The following is a 25,538-nucleotide window of genomic DNA, read 5'->3' as shown; positions in this document are numbered from 1 at the left end:
GAACCCTGGCTGCCGGATGCCGCTCTCCCTGCTGACTCCTCTCCTAGCCCAGACGGCCTCTGCTCCGTGTGTTTCCCGCTCCAAACTGGCTGCATCCTCAGACTCTGGGCTGGGCGCCGGTGTAGGCCTCATGCCGGTCCCTGGCCTGACCCAGTGACAGCTCCAGCGCCACCTGCCTGAGGAGGAGAAGCTTCGGCCAGCAGGATGGAGAGAGGCGAGCTGGCCAGGGAAGGTGAGGGACCCACGGCGGGAAGGTGAGGGACCCGCGGGAAGTCTCACCCGATACCCAGACCCCATTTTACATACCCCATCCCCATTATATAAACCCCCCCAGTGTACCTATCCCCATTATATAATCCCCCCCACAGTGTACCCATGCCCATTATATATACCCCCCAATGTGTACCCATCACCATTATATATACCCCCCAACGTGTACCCATCCCCATTATATATATACCCCCCAACGTGTACCCATCCCCATTATATATACCACCACCCCATCATATATACCCCATTATACTCCCACACCCATGGCACCGCCGCATCCGGCTCTTCCTCCACCCGCAGCGCCCCCAGACCCTTTCCCCCATCCACGGCACCCCTACACCCGCCCCTCCCCCACCTGCGGCACCTTCGGACCCCCTACCCCACCCGCGAAACCCCCCCTTCCCCACCCGCAGTGCCTCCGGAACCCCTCCCCCATCTGCGACAGCTGCACCTGCCCCTCCCCTAACCGCAGAGCATCTGGACCGCTCCCCCATCTGCGGCCCCCTCCCCATCGCAAGGGGCTTCGCCCCCTTCACCATCTGATGCCCTTTCGTCGTGCAATTGTAATTCTCTATATAATACAAATATTGAACGCCGAAAAGGCGTTCATGGGTTAAGGGGGCGTAGCCCCTTGCGACGGTATGAAGAGCGCCCGTAGGGCGCGATGAATCACCTAGTATATATATATATATATATATATATAGGTATACCAGATAGGGGTTCTAAGCGACCTAAGGTGTTTCAAGAAAAGTTTTTAAGAGTCTTAACTGATATAGCAGGAGGTCTCTGGGTAAAGGCCCAACGCGTTTCGTCTCTTAGGACTTCTTCATGGGGAGACGAAACGCGTTGGGCCTTTACCCAGAGACCTCCTATTTTTGCACAGACTATATGCACTTTATCTGAGATTTTTAACTCTTATCAATTCCCCTTTTTAAGAAAACAGTCTCTTTTTTAGAGAAACTGTATTTTTTATTGTTGTATACTTGTTTTTTATACTTGATAGTGTTGTGAATCAGTAATAAAATATATAATTTTTTACAAACAATTTTTAGATATATTTTATATTGACATAATTTATTTGTTCATATAGAAACACCTTAGGTCGCTTAGAACCCCTATCTGGTATACCTATCTCTCACTTGCGGCAACCTACCATTGCCGTTTCTTTAGGGGACAGCTGACGCCCAAATAACTGGGAGTGTTTATTGAATTGTTTGGGAATTTTAGTATCACAAGTGGCGCTGCATTCTTTGGCTATCACATATATATATATATATATATATATACACACACACACACACACACACACACACACACACACACAGACACACTAGTTTAACGGACCCAGCATATACTGGGTCACCCCAGTCCCCACCCCCGTGCTTGGCTCCACCCAGTTCTGGAAACCCCCCCATGCAAATACTGCGTTTGCCACTGCTGGGGAGAGCTGGAGCTGCAGCAGTGAATGTCACAAGACATTTACCACCGCTGCTGCCCTTGAAGTCTTCACTTTTTACCTCATAAAAAGCTTTTCTCAGGGCTGCTTGGAGCAGCCCCTCTGTTAAGTGCCTGCTTACTGCAGCACCAACTGACAAACTGAGCTCCTGTGCTGAAAGGCGGGGTGATATAGGAGGCGGCGCTATGCATCTTGGGAAGAAGGTCAAAGCTTTAAGCCTGCTGGTGCCTCGGATCAAGATCCTACTCTACACCCCCATTGTCCAGACTTGTGGAGCCCAGCAGAAATAAATATATATATATATATATATATATATATATATATATATATAGACGTTCAGAAATAAATGGCGTCACTCCAGGTCTTGTAAAACATCAAGTTGTGTATTAAAAAGTTAAACACAGTGCCTCTTTTTAATACACAACTTGATGTTTAACAAGACCTGGAGTGACGCCATTTATTTCTGAACGTCTGCATACATCGATATGGAGGGCACCCAGGCAAGGTGAAGTTTTAGGACCAGGAGTGCCGGGCATTTTTGCTACTATATATATATATTAGAGATGAGCGCCTGAAATTTTTCGGGTTTTGTGTTTTGGTTTTGGGTTCGGTTCCGCGGCCGTGTTTTGGGTTCGACCGCGTTTTGGCAAAACCTCACCGAATTTTTTTTGTCGGATTCGGGTGTGTTTTGGATTCGGGTGTTTTTTTCAAAAAACCCTAAAAAACAGCTTAAATCATAGAATTTGGGGGTCATTTTGATCCCATATTATTATTAACCTCAAAAACCATAATTTCCACTCATTTTCAGTCTATTCTGAATACCTCACACCTCACAATATTATTTTTAGTCCTAAAATTTGCACCAAGGTCGCTGGATGACTAAGCTAAGCGACCCTAGTGGCCGACACAAACACCTGGCCCATCTAGGAGTGGCACTGCAGTGTCACGCAGGATGTCCCTTCCAAAAAACCCTCCCCAAACAGCACATGACGCAAAGAAAAAAAGAGGCGCAATGAGGTAGCTGACTGTGTGAGTAAGATAAGCGACCCTAGTGGCCGACACAAACACCGGGCCCATTTAGGAGTGGCACTGCAGTGTCACGCAGGATGTCCCTTCCAAAAAACCCTCCCCAAACAGCACATGACGCAAAGAAAAAAAGAGGCGCAATGAGGTAGCTGACTGTGTGAGTAAGATAAGCGACCCTAGTGGCCGACACAAACACCGGGCCCATTTAGGAGTGGCACTGCAGTGTCACGCAGGATGTCCCTTCCAAAAAACCCTCCCCAAACAGCACATGACGCAAAGAAAAAAAGAGGCGCAATGAGGTAGCTGACTGTGTGAGTAAGATAAGCGACCCTAGTGGCCGACACAAACACCGGGCCCATTTAGGAGTGGCACTGCAGTGTCACGCAGGATGTCCCTTCCAAAAAACCCTCCCCAAACAGCACATGACGCAAAGAAAAAAAGAGGCGCAATGAGGTAGCTGACTGTGTGAGTAAGATAAGCGACCCTAGTGGCCGACACAAACACCGGGCCCATTTAGGAGTGGCACTGCAGTGTCACGCAGGATGTCCCTTCCAAAAAACCCTCCCCAATCAGCACATGACGCAAAGAAAAAAAGAGGCGCAATGAGGTAGCTGTGTGAGTAAGATTAGCGACCCTAGTGGCCGACACAAACACCGGGACCATTTAGGAGTGGCACTGCAGTGTCACGCAGGATGTCCCTTCCAAAAAACCCTCCCCAATCAGCACATGACGCAAAGAAAAAAAGAGGCGCAATGAGGTAGCTGTGTGAGTAAGATTAGCGACCCTAGTGGCCGACACAAACACCGGGCCCATTTAGGAGTGGCACTGCAGTGTCACGCAGGATGTCCCTTCCAAAAAACCCTCCCCAATCAGCACATGACGCAAAGAAAAAAAGAGGCGCAATGAGGTAGCTGTGTGAGTAAGATTAGCGACCCTAGTGGCCGACACAAACACCGGGCCCATTTAGGAGTGGCACTGCAGTGTCACGCAGGATGTCCCTTCCAAAAAACCCTCCCCAAACAGCACATGACGCAAAGAAAAATAAAAGAAAAAAGAGGTGCAAGATGGAATAGTCCTTGGGCCCTCCCACCCACCCTTATGTTGTATAAACAGGACATGCACACTTTAACCAACCCATCATTTCAGTGACAGGGTCTGCCACACGACTGTGACTGAAATGACGGGATGGTTTGGACCCCCACCAAAAAAGAAGCAATTAATCTCTCCTTGCACAAACTGGCTCTACAGAGGCAAGATGTCCACCTCATCATCATCCTCCGATATATCACCGTGTACATCCCCCTCCTCACAGATTATCAATTCGTCCCCACTGGAATCCACCATCTCAGCTCCCTGTGTACTTTGTGGAGGCAATTGCTGCTGGTCAATGTCTCCGCGGAGGAATTGATTATAATTCATTTTAATGAACATCATCTTCTCCACATTTTCTGGATGTAACCTCGTACGCCGATTGCTGACAAGGTGAGCGGCGGCACTAAACACTCTTTCGGAGTACACACTTGTGGGAGGGCAACTTAGGTAGAATAAAGCCAGTTTGTGCAAGGGCCTCCAAATTGCCTCTTTTTCCTGCCAGTATAAGTACGGACTGTGTGACGTGCCTACTTGGATGCGGTCACTCATATAATCCTCCACCATTCTTTCAATGGGGAGAGAATCATATGCAGTGCCAGTAGACGACATGTCCGTATCCGTAATCGTTGTCAGGTCCTTCAGTCCGGACCAGATGTCAGCATCAGCAGTCGCTCCAGACTGCCCTGCATCACCGCCAGCGGGTGGGCTCGGAATTCTGAGCCTTTTCCTCGCACCCCCAGTTGCGGGAGAATGTGAAGGAGGAGATGTTGACAGGTCGCGTTCCGCTTGACTTGACAATTTTCTCACCAGCAGGTCTTTCAACCCTAGCAGACTTGTGTCTGCCGGAAAGAGAGATCCAAGGTAGGCTTTAAATCTAGGATCGAGCACGGTGGCCAAAATGTAGTGCTCTGATTTCAACAGATTGACCACCCGTGAATCCTTGTTAAGCGAATTAAGGGCTCCATCCACAAGTCCCACATGCCTAGCGGAATCGCTCCGTGTTAGCTCCTCCTTCAATGTCTCCAGCTTCTTCTGCAAAAGCCTGATGAGGGGAATGACCTGACTCAGGCTGGCAGTGTCTGAACTGACTTCACGTGTGGCAAGTTCAAAGGGCATCAGAACCTTGCACAACGTTGAAATCATTCTCCACTGCGCTTGAGACAGGTGCATTCCACCTCCTATATCGTGCTCAATTGTATAGGCTTGAATGGCCTTTTGCTGCTCCTCCAACCTCTGAAGCATATAGAGGGTTGAATTCCACCTCGTTACCACTTCTTGCTTCAGATGATGGCAGGGCAGGTTCAGTAGTTTTTGGTGGTGCTCCAGTCTTCTGTACGTGGTGCCTGTACGCCGAAAGTGTCCCGCAATTCTTCTGGCCACCGACAGCATCTCTTGCACGCCCCTGTCGGTTTTTAAATAATTCTGCACCACCAAATTCAAGGTATGTGCAAAACATGGGACGTGCTGGAATTTGCCCATATTTAATGCACACACAATATTGCTGGCGTTGTCCGATGCCACAAATCCACAGGAGAGTCCAATTGGGGTAAGCCATTCCGCGATGATCTTCCTCAGTTGCCGTAAGAGGTTTTCAGCTGTGTGCGTATTCTGGAAACCGGTGATACAAAGCGTAGCCTGCCTAGGAAAGAGTTGGCGTTTGCGAGATGCTGCTACTGGTGCCGCCGCTGCTGTTCTTGCGGCGGGAGTCCATACATCTACCCAGTGGGCTGTCACAGTCATATAGTCCTGACCCTGCCCTGCTCCACTTGTCCACATGTCCGTGGTTAAGTGGACATTGGGTACAGCTGCATTTTTTAGGACACTGGTGACTCTTTTTCTGAGGTCTGTGTAAATTTTCGGTATCGCCTGCCTAGAGAAATGGAACCTAGATGGTATTTGGTACCGGGGACACAGTACCTCCAACAAGTCTCTAGTTGGCTCTGCAGTAATGATGGATACCGGAACCACGGTTCTCACCACCCAGGATGCCAAGGCCTCAGTTATCCGCTTTGCAGTAGGATGACTGCTGTGATATTTCATCTTCCTCGCAAAGGACTGTTGGACAGTCAATTGCTTGGTGGAAGTAGTAAAAGTGGTCTTACGACTTCCCCTCTGGGATGACCATCGACTCCCAGCAGCAACAACAGCAGCGCCAGCAGCAGTAGGCGTTACACGCAAGGATGCATCGGAGGAATCCCAGGCAGGAGAGGAATCGTCAGAATTGCCAGTGACATGGCCTGCAGGACTATTGGCATTCCTGGGGAAGGAGGAAATTGACACTGAGGGAGTTGGTGGGGTGGTTTGCGTGAGCTTGGTTACAAGAGGAAGGGATTTACTGGTCAGTGGACTGCTTCCGCTGTCACCCAAAGTTTTTGAACTTGTCACTGACTTATTATGAATGCGCTGCAGGTGACGTATAAGGGAGGATGTTCCGAGGTGGTTAACATCCTTACCCCTACTTATTACAGCTTGACAAAGGGAACACACGGCTTGACACCTGTTGTCCGCATTTCTGGTGAAATACCTCCACACCGAAGAGCTGATTTTTTTGGTATTTTCACCAGGCATGTCAACGGCCCTATTCCTCCCACGGACAACAGGTGTCTCCCCGGGTGCCTGACTTAAACAAACCACCTCACCATCAGAATCCTCCTGGTCAATTTCCTCCCCAGCGCCAGCAACACCCATATCCTCCTCATCCTGGTGTACTTCAACACTGACATCTTCAATCTGACTATCAGGAACTGGACTGCGGGTGCTCCTTCCAGCACTTGCAGGGGGCGTGCAAATGGTGGAAGGCGCATGCTCTTCACGTCCAGTGTTGGGAAGGTCAGGCATCGCAACCGACACAATTGGACTCTCCTTGTGGATTTGGGATTTCGAAGAATGCACAGTTCTTTGCTGTGCTTTTGCCAGCTTGAGTCTTTTCATTTTTCTAGCGAGAGGCTGATTGCTTCCATCCTCATGTGAAGCTGAACCACTAGCCATGAACATAGGCCAGGGCCTCAGCCGTTCCTTGCCACTCCGTGTGGTAAATGGCATATTGGCAAGTTTACGCTTCTCCTCCGACAATTTTATTTTAGGTTTTGGAGTCCTTTTTTTACTGATATTTGGTGTTTTGGATTTGACATGCTCTGTACTATGACATTGGGCATCGGCCTTGGCAGACGACGTTGCTGGCATTTCATCGTCTCGGCCATGACTAGTGGCAGCAGCTTCAGCACGAGGTGGAAGTGGATCTTGATCTTTCCCTAATTTTGGAACCTCAACATTTTTGTTCTCCATATTTTAATAGGCACAACTAAAAGGCACCTCAGGTAAACAATGGAGATGGATGGATACTAGTATACAATTATGGACGGACTGCCGAGTGCCGACACAGAGGTAGCCACAGCCGTGAACTACCGTACTGTACTGTGTCTGCTGCTAATATAGACTGGTTGATAAAGAGATGTCGTAGTATGTATGTATAAAGAAGAAAGAAAAAAAAACCACGGTTAGGTGGTATACAATTATGGACGGACTGCCGAGTGCCGACACAGAGGTAGCCACAGCCGTGAACTACCGTACTGTACTGTGTCTGCTGCTAATATAGACTGGTTGATAAAGAGATGTCGTAGTATGTATGTATAAAGAAGAAAGAAAAAAAAACCACGGTTAGGTGGTATACAATTATGGACGGACTGCCGAGTGCCGACACAGAGGTAGCCACAGCCGTGAACTACCGTACTGTACTGTGTCTGCTGCTAATATAGACTGGTTGATAAAGAGATGTCGTAGTATGTACGTATAAAGAAGAAAGAAAAAAAAACCACGGTTAGGTGGTATACAATTATGGACGGACTGCCGAGTGCCGACACAGAGGTAGCCACAGCCGTGAACTACCGTACTGTACTGTGTCTGCTGCTAATATAGACTGGTTGATAAAGAGATGTCGTAGTATGTACGTATAAAGAAGAAAGAAAAAAAAAACCACGGTTAGGTGGTATACAATTATGGACGGACTGCCGAGTGCCGACACAGAGGTAGCCACAGCCGTGAACTACCGTACTGTACTGTGTCTGCTGCTAATATAGACTGGTTGATAAAGAGATGTCGTAGTATGTATGTATAAAGAAGAAAGAAAAAAAAAACCACGGTTAGGTGGTATACAATTATGGACGGACTGCCGAGTGCCGACACAGAGGTAGCCACAGCCGTGAACTACCGTACTGTACTGTGTCTGCTGCTAATATAGACTGGTTGATAAAGAGATGTCGTAGTATGTATGTATAAAGAAGAAAGAAAAAAAAACCACGGTTAGGTGGTATACAATTATGGACGGACTGCCGAGTGCCGACACAGAGGTAGCTACAGCCGTGAACTACCGTACTGTGTCTGCTGCGACTGGATGATAAATAATGATATAAAAAATATATATATATCACTACTGCAGCCGGACAGGTATATATATTATATAATGACGGACCTGCTGGACACTGTCTGTCAGCAGAATTAGTTTTTTATAGAATAAAAAAAAAACACCACACAAGTGAAGTCACACGACGAGTGTTTAACTTTTTCAGGCAATCACAATATAGTATACTACTAACTATACTGGTGGTCAGTGTGGTCAGGTCACTGGTCAGTCACACTGGCAGTGGCACTCCTGCAGCAAAAGTGTGCACTGTTTAATTTTAATATAATATGTACTCCTGGCTCCTGCTATAACCTATAACTGGCACTGCAGTGCTCCCCAGTCTCCCCCACAATTATAAGCTATGTGAGCTGAGCACAGTCAGATATATAATATATACATAGATGATGCAGCACACTGGGCTGAGCAGTGCACACAGATATGGTATGTGACTGTCTTGTACTCCTGGCTCCTGCTATAACCTATAACTGGCACTGCAGTGCTCCCCAGTCTCCCCCACAATTATAAGCTGTGTGAGCTGAGCACAGTCAGATATATAATATATACATAGATGATGCAGCACACTGGGCTGAGCAGTGCACACAGATATGGTATGTGACTGAGTCACTGTGTGTATCGTTTTTTTCAGGCAGAGAACGGATATATTAAATAAAACTGCACTGTCCTGGTGGTCACTGTGGTCAGTCACTAGTAAACTCTGCACTCTCTTCTACAGTACTCCTAAGCTCCAGTAAATCATGTCAATCTCTCTCTCTCTCTCTCTCCTAATCTAAATCACTGTACTCCCTAACAGCTGCTCCCCGTCCCCAATCCTCCCCACAATTATAACTAAGTCACTCAGTCTTTACTCTTTTCTACTATAACGGAGAGGACGCCAGCCACGTCCTCTCCCTATCAATCTCAATGCACGTGTGAAAATGGCGGCGACGCGCGGCTCATTATATAGAATCCGAGTCTCGCGAGAATCCGACAGCGTCATGATGACGTTCGGGCGCGCTCGGGTTAACCGAGCAAGGCGGGAAGATCCGAGTCGCTCGGACCCGTGAAAAAAAACATGAAGTTCGTGCGGGTTCGGATTCAGAGAAACCGAACCCGCTCATCTCTAATATATATATATATATATATATATAACATTTGCACAAGTGTTCATCCAGTTGACTGCTAAACTAAAGTTTTTGCTACAGGATTTTGTAAACTGACATGAGTTCGGTGGCCATGCGGAATGCCGGCCAAGCTCAAACTTTTAGGGGCATGCCTTGCTAAACCTTGCCTTGTACATGACTGCCCCTTTAAAAAAAAAACGTCAGAGTTCGGCCAGCATACCGCGCGATCGGCGAACTTGGACTTCATTACATCCCGGCCTTTGTGTGGCTGCGGGTGTTTCCTCAATACTACCACAGAAAGTGAAAACTGGCAGACTGAAATTATGTCAAGAATTTATACTTGTCAGGGCCATACTGACTTCTTTAGTTGAAGCTTAGCGTTTTATAGCAAAATTAGATGATTGCTTTGGTAGACTTTTGAAAAATATGTTTCAATATGTTGCACCACATTTTTGGCACAGGAAAAAAAGGCTAACCAAACATGTTTCAATAAATGCGTCGGGGAGTTGTTTCCAAACTTCTCGTTCCTCAATGCACTTTAACAGGCCGCTCCTCCGACCACTATTCACCCTCACAGATCAACAAATCAACCCTTGCACACCAAATGCACCAGATATCTGCAAAAATGCTCATGTACTGCCGAGCGACAGTAGAGGAAAGCATGCTCTAAGGCAGACTTCCTCCGTTTCAAACTTATGCTCTCATCCTTCAGTACTGCCCTTTACCTAGCAAAACAGTTGTACTTTAAGAACCTCATCTCCTCCCAGTATTAACTCCCTCCTCTACCCCCCCCCCACCCTCAACTCCCCTCCTTACTCTCTGCTCTTGACTTTTGCCACTTACTTCTCATCTAAAATTGATTCCAAACATCAGGACATCACATCCCAATAGACCATCTGCTACCAGCTACCTCCTTTCCCTTACCACCCCTCCCCATACCTCTTTCCAACTCTGACATCTTTCTCCCATGTATCTGGAGAGGAAGTCATGGCCCTCATCCGTTCCACCAGCCACCTCCTCACTTGTCCCTGTCCCCTCTTGTCTCCTCGACTAGCCCTCTCCTTCTTCCTGTTCCCAACTTGCCCACCTCCTCTTTCTCTCCTTCTTGTCAGGCACTTTCCCCTCTAACCTTCAAGCATGCACTCGTCTCCCCTATTCTTTAAATACCTACCCCTGATCCAAACACACTCTCCAAATACCGACCCATCTCGCTCCTCTCTTTTGCCTCCAAACTCCTTGAGTGTATTGTTTTATTGTTTCCAACCACCTTACTGCCCTTCTTTCTTCCCACTCCCTGCTTGACCCATTCCAGTCTGGCTTTCATCCTCTCCACTCCATTGAAACTGCCCTCATAAAAGTCTGCAATTACCTCCTTTCTGCTAAATCCAAGGGCCACTACACATTGCTTATTCTCCTTGAGCTCTCTGCTGCTTTGGACACTGTGGACCACCATCTCCTTCTGCAAATCCTTCACTCCCGTGGTCTGTGTGATACTGCCCTCTCCTGGCTATCTTCTTACCTCTGTGACTGTTCCTTCTCTGTCTTTTCTCATTACTCCACCTCCTCCCTCTTTACTAACTGTAGGTGTCCCTCAAGGTTCTGTTCTTAGTCTCTCTCTCTCTACATCCTCTTTAGATTAGCTCTTTCGACTTACAATATCATCTCTATGCTAATGATGCTCAAATCTACCGTTCTTCCCGTGACCTCTCCCCTGGTCTCCTCACTCATATATCCAACTGTCTCTCTGCTATCTCTTCTTAGATGTCCCAGCACTTTCTTAAATTTAATCTGATCATCTTCTCACCCTCCCGCACAACCTCACCTCCCACAACTAAATTATCTATTGATGGCACTACTAGTTCCTCTAGCCCCCAAGTGCGCTGTCTTGGAGTAATCCTTAACTCCTCCATTTCCATCAGACCACACATTCAGTACCTCTCACAAACCTGCCATTTTCATCTCAAAAATATTTCAGACCCTTTCTCCCCCAGGATGCCACAAAGACCCTTATCCACTCACTGGTCATCTCCAGACTGGACTACTGTAATCTTTTCTTTTCTGGCATCCCTGACAAATGCCTCTCTCTACGCCAATCTATCCTCAATGTGACGTCCACCTCCCCTCTTTTACAAGCCCTTCGCTGGCTCCTTTTACCCTTCAGAATCCAATTCAAGATTCTCACACTCACTTACAAAGCCCTCACCCATTCCTTCCCCATTTTCATCTCTGACCTATCTCCCTTCACACTCCTGCCCGACCTCTCCACTCCGCTAATACACGTTGCCTCTCCTTCCTACTGATTACCGCCTCCCTCTCCTACCGCTAAGATTTTGAACGTGCTGCTCCCTTTCTCTGGAATTCTCCACCTCTCTCCATCAGATTCACCACTTCTCTACAAAAGTTCAAACAGGCTCTCAAGACCCACTTCTTCACCATTCTCAGGAAAAGGAAGTGGAAACCGGAGAAAGGTAAGAGGAAGTACTAGAGGAGAGCAGGAGGCCCAAGCACTGCTGCAGAGAGACGGGAGAGGAGTGACTGTGAGTGAAGACGGAATCAGCCTGGACACAGTGCCTGTGCCAAAAAGGGACGTGAGCACAAATTCATAGACACACCAGCGTCATGTTACCTAGGACATGCTACAATACATACACAGATCTGTGGAGAAAAAGAGGGGTATGCCGGGGAGACATCAGGGAAATGAAGCTTAATCCGGCCCTGGACTGGTCACTATTTTATAGCTACAGTATCTATCTATACATCTTATACATGAGAACGTTTGTTTGTTTGTTTGTTTGTCTGATTGTGATAAACTCCGAAACCACTCAACTTATTGCAATGCGTTTTTCACCATTGTGTAGGTAATTTTCCTAGGCAGGTTGTAGGCTAAGTATCACCATGACCATTCGTCAGAGGACTGTGGGAGTAGCTCCAAAGGGAGGGGATCCCTGCACTGCTTACTGGTTAGTTTTTGTGGAGATTTCACAATGCCAAGCAGAAAATGTTTACTTGGTCATGACAGTGCTGCAGGTAAAAGGACACTTGATCGGAGCTGGGTACAGCAGCTAGTGTTAAATAAGTAAATCATAACAATATGGCTCATATAGGTACCATGGTAACTTCACTCATTTTTATCAACTAACGTATCATAGTAAATACTTTGATATTGTAAGATTGTGGACAAAAACATTAAATATTGAAGAAGAGCAGATACATTGGGGTTTAATTACGAAGCGTTGGGTTGTTAAACTCAACGCTTCTGATCGTGTTTATGCAGGATATTTAAAAAGGCAATGCTTTAAACAGCTTGGTCTTGCTATTAAAATCATTGCCCTTTTAAATATTGCATAAACCCAATGCTATTGTTTTCAAGATTCTGTGTTACCTGTAACTTACCACAGACATTGTGTTTTTCAGAGCACCGTCATTTTTTAGGGTGCTATGTTTTTTCTTCAGAAGGACCATGTCATCCATGCCTTCTTTCCGAACTTCACTGATGAGCTCTGTCACGTGTTTGTTCATATTGAGTCGGTATTCGTCTGTTTTACACTGAAACAACAAGTAGGCAAGTTGTGGTAGGAAAGATGTGCAGAAATGTCAGTAGGTACAGTTACTCATAAGTGGAACACTATACTTTGTGTTACGCCCTGAAGAACAGCCCAAAGGTGTATAAGGGAGGGAATACAACTGTAGTATTTGTAACGTGTATCCATCCATCCATCCATCCATCCATCCATCCAGTAAACTGTTCATTTTTAGATTAGCAAGCTCTTTAATGGTTAATTCATGATGATAATTCTATGAGTAGGACTCAAGTTTATACAGTTGTAGGCTGTACGTACCTGATACACAACTAATCGGACATCACAAATACTAGGATAAAGGACCTATTGTATAGGTTTGCTGTTTTACTGCACTGCTTAATGTGCACAAGTGACATGCAGGGTCGGACTGGCCCACAGGGGTACCAGGGAAACCACCGGTAGGCCCCACTGCCTGAGGCCCCACTCCTTCCTCTAGGGATCAGGTTCCAGACTATGCACTTGTATTATACATGGTATATATGTTGCATTACACTGCACTAAACTATTGTGTATTTCAAGCCTCTGTGGAGGCTGGCCACACCCCCATTGTAGGCTGGCCACACCCCTAAGTATGGGCCCCTATAACTGTATTCCCCCGGTGGGCCCTTCATGCCCCAGTCCGACACTGGTGACATGTACAGGGAACATACAGATTACATAAAAAAGGATGTATGGTCAAATCTGTGTTCACCTTTAGTGATATGCATGTAGCAAAGAGAGTCCTCACTAAGGCTTCATATTCATCCTGCACCTGCTTCTTGACTACTTCTGTAGCAGCAATGGTTTCCTCTTCTACATCTTGGAGCTTGGCTCTCAGTGCAGTTATTTCAATAATGAGGTCATGACTCATGTCAGCAGTCTAAGGGAAATACAGATATAGTTTGAAAACGAAAATATATTTGTGAATTAACATGTTTAAAACTCAAATAAAAACACTTTTGAAAAAAAAATAAAAAATAAAACGAAAATATAATCAAATTTTGCTAGTTTATAAATTTCATCAGAATCTGATAAATGCTCGAATTATACTCCACATATCCTGATTCCACAGACAAAATTTTGCAGCCATTTCTGTTAATACTCGTATATGTGTGTGCATGTACTAGAGTTCAAGCCTTCCACTAAGGTATCCACAAAAGGAAAACTGCCACCACCTATTATATCTGGTCAATATAATAAGCTCAATCACATATACAATGCGGTTGATAGATTTTATAAAGGACACATATGAATTACACAGCTTCTACAGCTGATTGAAACCAGGTGAAATGCAAAATTAGTCAGCCACAGAATCTGTAGTTCATGTGTGTCCATTATATTATAAGGATAAACTTACAACTCTAAAGCCACACAAACTATATTCTAAACCAGTGTTTCCCAACCTATGGTCCTCAAAGTACACCAACAGTCCAGGTTTTAAGAATAACCATACTCAGGTGGATAATTATTACCTCAGTTATTTTGATGTAACCATCTGTACTCAAAAATGGAAATAGCTAATCGCTGGACTGTTAGCGTGCCTTGAGGACCCAGGTTGGGAAACACTGTTCTTAACCACTTAATTGATTTTTTTTTTATTGTTTTTTTTTTTTAAACGCTCAGAAATTGTTGGGGGTTTCTTTATGAGTGAGTTAGGTGAAGAACATGTATTTAACCTTATCCAAAATAATTTTAGTTAATAAAAAACAACAACATTTTTTTATTATATTTGTAAAAAAATTGTTCCCCCCAAACATCGGAACATCGCTTAGCAGCATTAGAACATCAGGAACATTGGAAAAGTCACGACCATCACGACTTTCAGAGAGAAGTTTCTCTTCCTTGCAGTTGCAAACACTGTGTATCTGACTGGTCGCATCCTGTGCAACCAGGCCAGATAAGGCACTTGTTGGTGTGGGCGCATCTGATGCAACCATGCCAGGCAAGTGGTTAAACACTGTATTTTTAGAGCATAATGACACAACTTATTAATTTTAATATTTAACACACAAATATATATATATATATATATATATATATATATATAAAATAAGAATTTACTTACCGATAATTCTATTTCTCATAGTCCGTAGTGGATGCTGGGGACTCCGAAAGGACCATGGGGAATAGCGGCTCCGCAGGAGACTGGGCACAAAAGTAAAAAGCTTTAGGACTAGCTGGTGTGCACTGGCTCCTCCCCCTATGACCCTCCTCCAAGCCTCAGTTAGGATACTGTGCCCGGACGAGCGTACACAATAAGGAAGGATTTTGAATCCCGGGTAAGACTCATACCAGCCACACCAATCACACTGTACAACTTGTGATCTGAACCCAACAGCATGATAACAGAAGGAGCCTCTGAAAAGATGGCTCACAACAACAATAACCCGATTTTTGTAACAATAACTATGTACAAGTAATGCAGACAATCCGCACTTGGGATGGGCGCCCAGCATCCACTACGGACTATGAGAAATAGAATTATCGGTAAGTAAATTCTTATTTTCTCTAACGTCCTAGTGGATGCTGGGGACTCCGAAAGGACCATGGGGATTATACCAAAGCTCCCAAACGGGCGGGAGAGTGCGGATGATTCTGCAGCACCGAATGAGAGAACTCCAGGTCCTCCTCAGCCAGGGTATCAAATTTGTAGAATTTAGCAAACGTGTTTGCCCCTGACCAAGTAGCTGCTCGGCAAAGTTGTAAAGCCGAGACCCCTCGGGCAGCCGCCCAAGACGAGCCCACTTTCCGCGTGGAATGGGCTTTTACAGATTTTGGCTGTGGCAGGCCTGCCACAGAATGTGCAAGCTGAATTGTACTACAAATCCAACGAGCAATCGTCTGCTTAGAAGCAGGAGCACCCAGCTTGTTGGGTGCATACAGGATAAACAGCGAGACAGATTTTCTGACTCCAGCCGTCCGGGAAACATATATTTTCAGGGCCCTGACTACGTACAGCAACTTGGAATCCTCCAAGTCCCTAGTAGCCGCAGGCACCACAATAGGCTGGTTTAAGTGAAATGCTGAAACCACCTTAGGGAGAAATTGAGGACGAGTTCTCAATTCTGCCCTGTCCGTATGAAAAATTAGGTAAGGGCTTTTATAGGATAAAGCCGCCAATTCTGAGACACGCCTGTCAGAAGCCAGGGCTAACAGCATTACCACTTTCCATGTGAGATATTTTAAGTCCACAGTGGTGAGTGGTTCAAACCAATGAGATTTTAGGAATCCCAAAACTACATTGAGATCCCAAGGTGCCACTGGAGGCACAAAAGGAGGCTGTATATGCAGTACTCCCTTGACAAACGTCTGAAGTTCAGGAACAGAAGCTAGTTCTTTTTGGAAGAATATTGACAGGGCCGAAATTTGAACCTTAATGGACCCTAATTTGAGGCCCATAGACAGTCCTGTTTGCAGGAAATGCAGGAATCGACCCAGTTGAAATTCCTCTGTAGGGGCCTTCCTGGCCTCGCACCACGCAACATATTTACGCCAAATACGGTGATAATGTTGTACGGTTACATCCTTCCTGGCTTTGATCAGGGTAGGGATGACTTCATCCGGAATGCCTTTTTCCTTCAGGATCCGGCGTTCAACCGCCATGCCGTCAAACGCAGCCGCGGTAAGTCTTGGAACAGACATGGTCCCTGCTGGAGCAGGTCCTTTCTTAGAGGTAGAGGCCACGGGTCTTCCGTGAGCATCTCTTGAATTTCCGGGTACCAAGTCCTTCTTGGCCAATCCGGAGCCACGAGTATAGTCTTTACTCCTCTCCTTCTTATGATTCTCAGTACTTTTGGTATGAGAGGAAGAGGAGGGAACACATACACTGACTGGTACACCCACGGTGTTACCAGAGCGTCCACAGCTATTGCCTGTGGGTCCCTTGACCTGGCGCAATATCTGTCCAGTTTTTTGTTGAGGCGGGACGCCATCATGTCCACCTTTGGTTTTTCCCAACGGTTCACAATCATGTGGAAGACTTCTGGGTGAAGTCCCCACTCCCCCGGGTGAAGATCGTGTCTGCTGAGGAAGTCTGCTTCCCAGTTGTCCACTCCCGGAATGAACACTGCTGACAGTGCTATCACATGATTTTCCGCCCAGCGAAGAATCCTTGCCACTTCCGTCATTGCCCTCCTGCTTCTTGTGCCGCCCTGTCTGTTTACATGGGCGACTGCCGTGATGTTGTCCGACTGGATCAACACCGGCTGACCCTGAAGCAGAGGTCTTGCCTGACTTAGGGCATTGTAAATGGCCCTTAGTTCCAGGATATTTATGTGAAGTGACGTTTCCATGCTTGACCACAAGCCCTGGAAATTTCTTCCCTGTGTGACTGCTCCCCAGCCTCTCAGGCTGGCATCCGTGGTCACCAGGACCCAATCCTGAATGCCGAATCTGCGGCCCTCTAGGAGATGAGCACTCTGTAACCACCACAGGAGAGACACCCTTGTCCTTGGAGACAGGGTTATCCGCTGATGCATTTGAAGATGCGATCCGGACCATTTGTCCAGCAGATCCCACTGAAAAGTTCTTGCGTGGAATCTGCCGAATGGAATCGCTTCGTAAGAAGCCACCATCTTTCCCAGGACCCTTGTGCATTGATGTACTGGCCTGGTCTTAGGAGGTTCCTGACTAGGTCGGATAACTCCCTGGCTTTCTCTTCCGGGAGAAACACCTTTTTCTGTACTGTGTCCAGAATCATTCCTAGGAACAGCAGACGTGTCGTCGGAATCAGCTGCGATTTTGGAGTATTTAGAATCCATCCGTGCTGTCGTAGTACTACTTGAGATAGTGCTACTCCGACCTCTAACTGTTCTCTAGACCTTGCCCTTATCAGGAGATCGTCCAAGTAAGGGATAATTAAGACGCCTTTTCTTCGAAGAAGAATCATCATTTCGGCCATTACCTTGGTAAAGACCCTGGGTGCCGTGGACAATCCAAACGGCAGCGTCTGAAACTGATAGTGACAGTTCTGTACCACAAACCTGAGGTACTCTTGGTGAGAAGGGCAAATTGGGACATGGAGGTAAGCATCCTTGATGTCCAGAGACACCATATAGTCCCCTTCTTCCAGGTTCGCTATCACTGCTCTGAGTGACTCCATCTTGAACTTGAACCTTTTTATGTAAGTGTTCAAGGATTTCAGATTTAAAATGGGTCTCACCGAGCCGTCCGGCTTCGGTACCACAAACAGCGTGGAATAATACCCCTTTCCCTGTTGTAGGAGGGGTACCTTGATTATCACTTGCTGGGAATACAGCTTGTGAATGGCTTCCAATACCGCCTCCCTGTCGGGGGGAGACGTTGGTAAAGCGGACTTCAGGAACCGGCGAGGGGGAGACGTCTCGAATTCCAATTTGTACCCCTGAGATACTACCTGCAGGATCCAGGGGTCCACTTGCGAGTGAGCCCACTGCGCGCTGAAATTCTTGAGACGGGCCCCCACCGTGCCTGAGTCCGCTTGTAAGGCCCCAGCGTCATGCTGAGGACTTGGCAGAAGCGGGGGAGGGCTTCTGTTCGTGGGAAGAGGCTGTCTGCTGCAGTCTTTTTCCCCTTCCTCTGCCCCGGGGCAGATATGAGTGGCCTTTTGCCCGCTTGCCCTTATGGGGACGAAAGGACTGAGCCTGAAAAGACGGTATCTGTTTCTGCTGCGAGGTGACTTGGGGTAAAAAGGTGGATTTCCCAGCCGTTGCCGTGGCCACCAGGTCCGATAGACCGACCCCAAATAACTCCTCCCCTTTATACGGCAATACTTCCATATGCTGTTTGGAATCCGCATCACCTGACCACTGTCGCGTCCATAACCCTCTTCTGGCAGAAATGGACATCGCACTTACTCTTGATGCCAGAGTGCAAATATCCCTCTGTGCATCACGCATATATAGAAATGCATCCTTTAAATGCTCTATAGTCAATAATATATTGTCCCTGTCCAGGGTATCAATATTTTCAGTCAGGGAATCCGACCAAGCCACCCCAGCACTGCACATCCAGGCTGAGGCGATTGCCGGTCGCAGTATAATACCAGTATGTGTGTATATACTTTTTAGGATATTTTCCAGCTTCCTATCAGCTGGTTCCTTGAGGGCGGCCGTATCAGGAGACGGTAACGCCACTTGTTTTGATAAGCGTGTGAGCGCCTTATCCACTCTAGGGGGTGTTTCCCAACGCGCCCTAACCTCTGGCGGGAAAGGGTATAATGCCAATAATTGTTTAGAAATTAGCAGTTTTTTATCGGGGGAAACCCACGCTTCATCACACACCTCATTTAATTCATCTGATTCAGGAAAAACTATGGGTAGTTTTTTCACACCCCACATAATACCCTTTTTTGTGGTACTTGTAGTATCAGAAATGTTCAAAACCTCCTTCATTGCCGTGATCATGTAACGTGTGGCCCTACTGGAAAATACGTTTGTTTCCTCACCGTCGACACTGGAGTCAGTGTCCGTGTCAGTGTCTGTATCGACCTGAGGTAACGGGCGTTTTATAGCCCCTGACGGTGTTTGAGACGCCTGTACAGGTATTAACTGATTTGCCGGCTGTCTCATGTCGTCAACAGTCTTTTGTAAAGTGCCGACACTATCACGTAATTCTTTCCATAAGACCATCCAGTCAGGTGTCGACTCCCTAGGGGGTGACATCACTAACACAGGCAATTGCTCCGCCTCCACACCATTTTCCTCCTCATACATGTCGACAAAACGTACCGACACACAGCACACACACAGGGAATGCTCTGATAGAGGACAGGACCCCACTAGCCCTTTGGGGAGACAGAGGGAGAGTTTGCCAGCACACACCAGAGCGCTATATATATACAGGGATAACCTTATATAAGTGTTTTTCCCTAATATAGCTGCTGTATATATTTATATGCCAATTTAGTGCCCCCCCTCTCTTGTTTTACCCTGTTTCTGTAGTGCAGGACTGCAGGGGAGAGTCAGGGAGCCTTCCTCCAACGGAGCTGTGAGGAAAAAATGGCGCCAGTGTGCTGAGGAGATAGGCTCCGCCCCTTTCTCGGCGGCCTTTCTCCCGCTTTTTTATGGAAAAATTGGCAGGGGTTAAATGCATCCATATAGCCCAGGAGCTATATGTGATGTATTTTTTGACAAAAAAAGGTGTTTTATTGCGTCTCAGGGCGCCCCCCCCAGCGCCCTGCACCCTCAGTGACCGGAGTGTGAAGTGTGCTGAGAGCAATGGCGCACAGCTGCGGTGCTGTGCGCTACCTTATTGAAGACAGGACGTCTTCTGCCGCCGATTTTCCGGACCTCTTCAGTCTTCTGGCTCTGTAAGGGGGCCGGCGGCGCGGCTCTGGGACCCATCCATGGCTGGGCCTGTGATCGTCCCTCTGGAGCTAATGTCCAGTAGCCTAAGAAGCCCAATCCACTCTGCACGCAGGTGAGTTCGCTTCTTCTCCCCTTAGTCCCTCGGTGCAGTGAGCCTGTTGCCAGCAGGTCTCACTGAAAATAAAAAACCTACTTTAAACTTTTACACTAAGCAGCTCAGGAGAGCCCCTTAGCCTGCACCCGTCTCGTTCGGGCACAAAAATCTAACAGAGGCTTGGAGGAGGGTCATAGGGGGAGGAGCCAGTGCACACCAGGTAGTCCTAAAGCTTTTTACTTTTGTGCCCAGTCTCCTGCGGAGCCGCTATTCCCCATGGTCCTTTCGGAGTCCCCAGCATCCACTAGGACGTTAGAGAAATATATATTATTGTTATAAAATTTTTTTTTAAATGTATTATCTTTTTTTTTTAAATAGTACAGTGCTTGGTCACAAAAATTAGGTAACAATGCCTCGCAGTTTACACAATACCTTACAGTTTACAATAAAAAGGAGAAAGCTTATAGAATATGCACACTTAATATTGCAGGGGGCGTGAATTTTGTGGAGAGCACATTTTTATGCAGAACCCTTAATCTATGCTTTACTAAGAACTGAAATGGCTGGAAAGCCAAAAATCATCAGGTCACTTTAGTGTAGAGATGTGCCCTGTGTCACAGGGCACATCAGAAGTGCAGCAGCGGCAGGTGTCCGGTGCAGGGATCAGACGTTTCTCTGCACCAGACTGTCAGTGGCGACGGGCAGAAGGGCGGCGGCATTTTAAACTTGGCGCCAATCTGGCCGCCAATGAAAAGCGCCATCCGCGGGATTTCAAATCCGGCGCCGTCCGCGAGCCAATCACGGCTCGCGGGGTGCCGGACAATCAGGAGAGGGTGCGGGGAGCCAATCGGCGCTTGCCGCGTCATAGGGCCCACCCCCGGCGTGTGACGTCAGATGCTGGATGGGAGCCAAAGACAGAAGAAGCCGCGCCGAAGAGCGGTGAAGAGTCGGGCAGCGCCAGGAAGAAGAGGACGTCGCGGCGGGAGGTCCTGAGGCCGTGGAAGAGGCCAGAAGGCGCCAGGCTCCGGGAAGATGTCCAACTGCAGCTGGACGCGGAGTCCTGGCCAGCGGCAGAAGAGCCCATCCAGGCCGAGAAGCACTGCAGTGGTGGGAAGCAATGGAGCTGTGCAATTCCCCACTGCAGCCTTCTCCACCGCAGGCAGGCCCTGGTAAGGTGCCCACCCCCCCTCCTCCTTTCCTCCCTAGACCACTGGGTGATCGGCACTAGGCCCGTAGGCACAGTCAGGCCCTCCCGGCCTGTGGGTAAATAGGCGGGCACTAAGGTCATGGCCACATGTAGTCGGCGCCCGTGGCGCAAGATAGGCGGGCATTAGGCCCGTGGGCAAGTACAGGCACTAGGCCTGTGGGTTATTAGAGGGCATTAGGCCCTAGTTCAGTTTGTCCATCAGGTATATAAGGTGACTCTGGGCACTAGGCCCAGGTCACCCAACGGGCGACAAGTTAGGTGTGCGCTAGGCCTGTGGGTGATGTCAGGCCTCTGGCCTGTGTGCAATTATGGGCGCTGGACCCAGTGAATAAGTGCCCCCCCCCCCCCCCCCCCCCCAAGGTGAATAAAGGTGGCACTGGGCACTAGGCCCAGGCCACCCTGAGGTGTTTAGGTAGGCAGGTCCGCTCGACCTGAGCCCCATATAAGGAAGTGTACAGGAGGTGGGCAGGCTGTATGGCGCCCCCCCCCCCCCAGCGGCAGGTGGGGATTTAAAGGAACAGCACTGTTGTAAATACTTGGATTGTACTCTGGTATTGTGATGTATGTTGTTACCGTGCAGGGCAAAGTGTTTGTTTTAAAGTTTGTGCATAGTTTGTGTTGCACCACCCACACAAGCTAGTTTTGGGGCTCTGTTCATGTAGCTAGTGTAGCGGACGCACACTAGGGTAGTTCTTGGCCCTGCACGGCTGTTTTCTCTTTACCTCCTTACAGGGACCTGTATGTGGAGAAGATCGGAGTGCAAGACTTGTGACAGTGAGCAACATCTGTCCGTGTGTTCCTTTTGATGTGTGTTTGTCCCTAACTGTCTCCCTTCCTTCAGGGCAAACGGTGAACCTTGCACGCCAGTGCAAGGTCGAATTTACACCTGGTGCGAGAGTACCGATAGGTGAAATTCGGGCTCTGAGGCCGTGCGCCTGGGATGACCTTCACCTAGCCCGAAAGCTTTATTTGTCTGTTCGGAGGGCGTTTCGGTCCACAGTTAGGAGGAACGGCACTCAGCAATCTCCTTCCTCCTAGGTCATCTTGTCCAGGTCCGACTGAAGATTTCCAGGTCCATTGAAGGTTTCGGTACCTGAAGGTGAGAGAGCTGGACCCAGGACAGTCACTTTAACCCCCCTAACACTCCCCTCTCTCTGCGGCTGCAAGGAGCCGGACGCACTGCAATGAATAAACTGAAAGTAAACTATAGACCTTGCAAGGGCTGCTTGGAATTCTAGTTTACTTTTAGTTTATTCATTGCAGTGCATTCGGCTCCTTGCAACCTCAGCCACAGTGGGAGAGGGTGTCAGGGGGAGCCGAATCAAGAAGGATCACGGAGGGCAAGTTACCTCAGTCCCCAAGTGTTTCATCAGCCACGACCAGTCACAGTGCAGTAGAAGGTGCAGTCTGAAAAGGGGGCGGGGCTACAAGGCACTGCACTGTCAGTGCCAGGGCACCCAGCATGGGAGAGAGGAGGGGAGGAGAGTGGAGACCTCACTAGCCAGCATCAGCCTGAGTCAGCCTTAATGGTGAATGTGACTAAGGGAAGTGGCACTGTATGTACTTATGTGTGTGCAGAGCCAGCCATAGGTATAGGCAAACTAGGCAATTGCCTAGGGCATTTGATATGCCTAGGGGCATCAGCAGCTTCTGCTGATTAAAATGATATGCGACATGCCTATATTCTGTGTGTACCATTTCATATGCAGATACAGCCACAGTCTCACGCTGTATATAGGCATGCTGCATATCATTTTAATCAGCAGAAGCTGCTTATGCATCCTAGCCACATAGCAATGCAAATAAGATGAATTTTCATTAAAAAAAAGGTGCCCAACGTTAGCATTGAGGCAAGATTTATGAGGACACTTCTGTACGCAAGCAGAGGCAGAGGTCACAGTGTTAGTGGCAGTGTGAGTGCTGTGTGCATGTGAGTGGGTTGGTTGTGCAGTATTGTTCGGAATATGTGTAAGGAGCATTATGTGTGTTATGTAAAAATGCATTAATAATGTGCAACATGTGTAAGGGGCACTATGTATGAGGGCATTAATAATGTGCGGCATATGTCTAACAAGGTAGTACTGTATGTGTGTCATTATGTGTATAAGGGCATTAATAATGTGCGGCATATGTGTAAGGGACATTATTTGTAAAAGGGCATTAATAAAGGTTGTCATAATGTGTAAGGCGCATTATGTTTATAAGGACATTAATAATGTGTCTCATATGTGTAAGGGGCGTTACTGTGTGGAATTATGTGTATAAATGCATTACTAATGTGTGGCATTATGTGTATAAGGTGCTGTATGTGGCGTTGCGTATAAAAAGGGCACTACTGTGTCGTCTAATGTGAATAAAGAGCAATAGGGTGTGGTGTAATGTGAATAAGGAGCAATTCAGTGTGATGTAATGTGAATTAGGGGCTCTACTGTGAGGAGTAACTTTTAAGGTAAAGTAGTACTACTGTGGGATTTAATATGAATTATGGACACTATCGCATGATCAAATGTGAATAAAGTTGCAGTACTGTGTGGGGTAATTGGAATTGGGGTTACTATTGTGTGGCCATGCCCCTTGCCAGCAAAAACACACCTCTTTTTGGTCTGTGCGCCAAATGTGCGAACTGTTCCTATTTAAAATATAGGGGGTACAAACACCAAAATAAGGACTGCTACGGGTGAGGGGTGATAGTGCTGGGAAAGAGGTGCAAGGTCAGAGGCGGAACCAGCAGTTGTGCTAGGGGGCACCAGCCAAAATCTTGCCTAGGGCATCATATTGGTTAGGGCCGGCTCTGTGTGTGTGATTACTCTCTCTCCCTCACCCCTTTCTCTCCTCTCTCTCCCTCTCTTCCCCGTGGGGCGGTGTAATGAGGGGTACTACTGTGCAGTGTAATTGGAATAAGTTTGCACTACATCGTGGTACAGTTGTCATTTTTATTGATTTATTTTTTACATTGTTTTCTCTATATTTATTTGAAAGATTTTTATTATTATTTTACAATTTTTTTTATTTTATTTTATTTTTATGTTTTATTTTATTTTTTATTGGGGGGGGGGGGGGGGGGGCAAATTATTGCCTTGCCGAAAATCTTAGTCTCAGCCCTGACATGGGGTGCAGTATCACTGGATTCGTGCTGATGTGAGTATAGTTAGTGCTTGAAGTGGGCCGGTATACACCGGTATGGTATATCGGCACTTCTTCGAGCACTGAGGGCGGGATATACTAAGCGGCTCTACTATTTCAATTCTGCCGCGGACCGGCAGCAGCCAATCAGGAGCGGCCGCGCTGGGAGTTCTGGGCTGAGTTTCCCCACTGATTGTCCGATTCCGCCCGGTAACCTCAATGTTACCCAGCTGCGGCACAATGTACGTCCCGTGTACTCTGGGTTGCGGGGGCGATCTGACTGTGACGGGCGCCTTTAGCGGAGTGCAGGGTGACAGCTGTGCCTGTAATATGCAGGATGCTGCCCTGCTGCCCCTGCCTGGGTGAGAGTAGCATGAGGGCTCCTGGCGGGGCGCTGCTGATCTCCGTACACTGCCAAAGTATATAGTGTGTGTCATTTACAGTGCATCTTACAGTGTCATATTTTATGTTGTGTGCGTCACTGCATAAGTTACGGTGTGTGTGTGTGTGTGTGTGTGTGTGTGTGTGTGTGTGCATCACTGTGTAGGTTACTGTGTGTGTGTGTCACTGTATAGGCTATTGTATAGGTTACTGTGTAGGTTACTGTGTGTGTGTGTGTGTGTGTGTGTGTGTGTGTGTGTGTGTGTGTGTGTCACTGTGTAGGTTACTGTGTGTGTGTGTCACTGTAAAGGCTACTCTTTTATGTGCGTCACTGTATAGGTTACTGTGTGTGTGTGTGTGTGTGTGTGTGTGTGTGTGTGTGTGTGTGTGTGTGTGTGTGTCACTGTGTAGGTTACTGTATAGGTTACTGAGTATTCCACTGTGTAGGTTACTATGTGTGTGTCACTGTAGGTTACTGTGTGTGTGTCACTGTATGTTACTGTGTGTGTGTCACCGCCGCCGC

General features: G+C 47.4%; 1 protein-coding gene across 4 annotated transcripts in view; it reads right to left on the bottom strand.

The window, feature by feature from the left end:
• Nucleotides 1-25,538, bottom strand: part of LOC134909816 (uncharacterized) — a 366,238-nt gene that overhangs the window by 127,621 nt on the left and 213,079 nt on the right. For all 4 annotated transcript variants that reach the window (XM_063917096.1, XM_063917098.1, XM_063917097.1 and 1 more), the window contains 2 exons: nt 13,637-13,804; nt 12,758-12,910 (listed from right to left, as the gene is read on the bottom strand). In XM_063917096.1, the coding sequence (XP_063773166.1) occupies nt 12,758-12,910; nt 13,637-13,804 (321 nt within the window). The remainder of the gene's footprint in view (nt 1-12,757; nt 12,911-13,636; nt 13,805-25,538) is intronic.

The sequence above is a fragment of the Pseudophryne corroboree genome, chromosome 4, assembly GCF_028390025.1.
Source record: "Pseudophryne corroboree isolate aPseCor3 chromosome 4, aPseCor3.hap2, whole genome shotgun sequence".
NCBI classification, from domain to species: domain Eukaryota; kingdom Metazoa; phylum Chordata; class Amphibia; order Anura; family Myobatrachidae; genus Pseudophryne; species Pseudophryne corroboree.
This window is presented reverse-complemented; position numbering and strand designations above follow the sequence as displayed.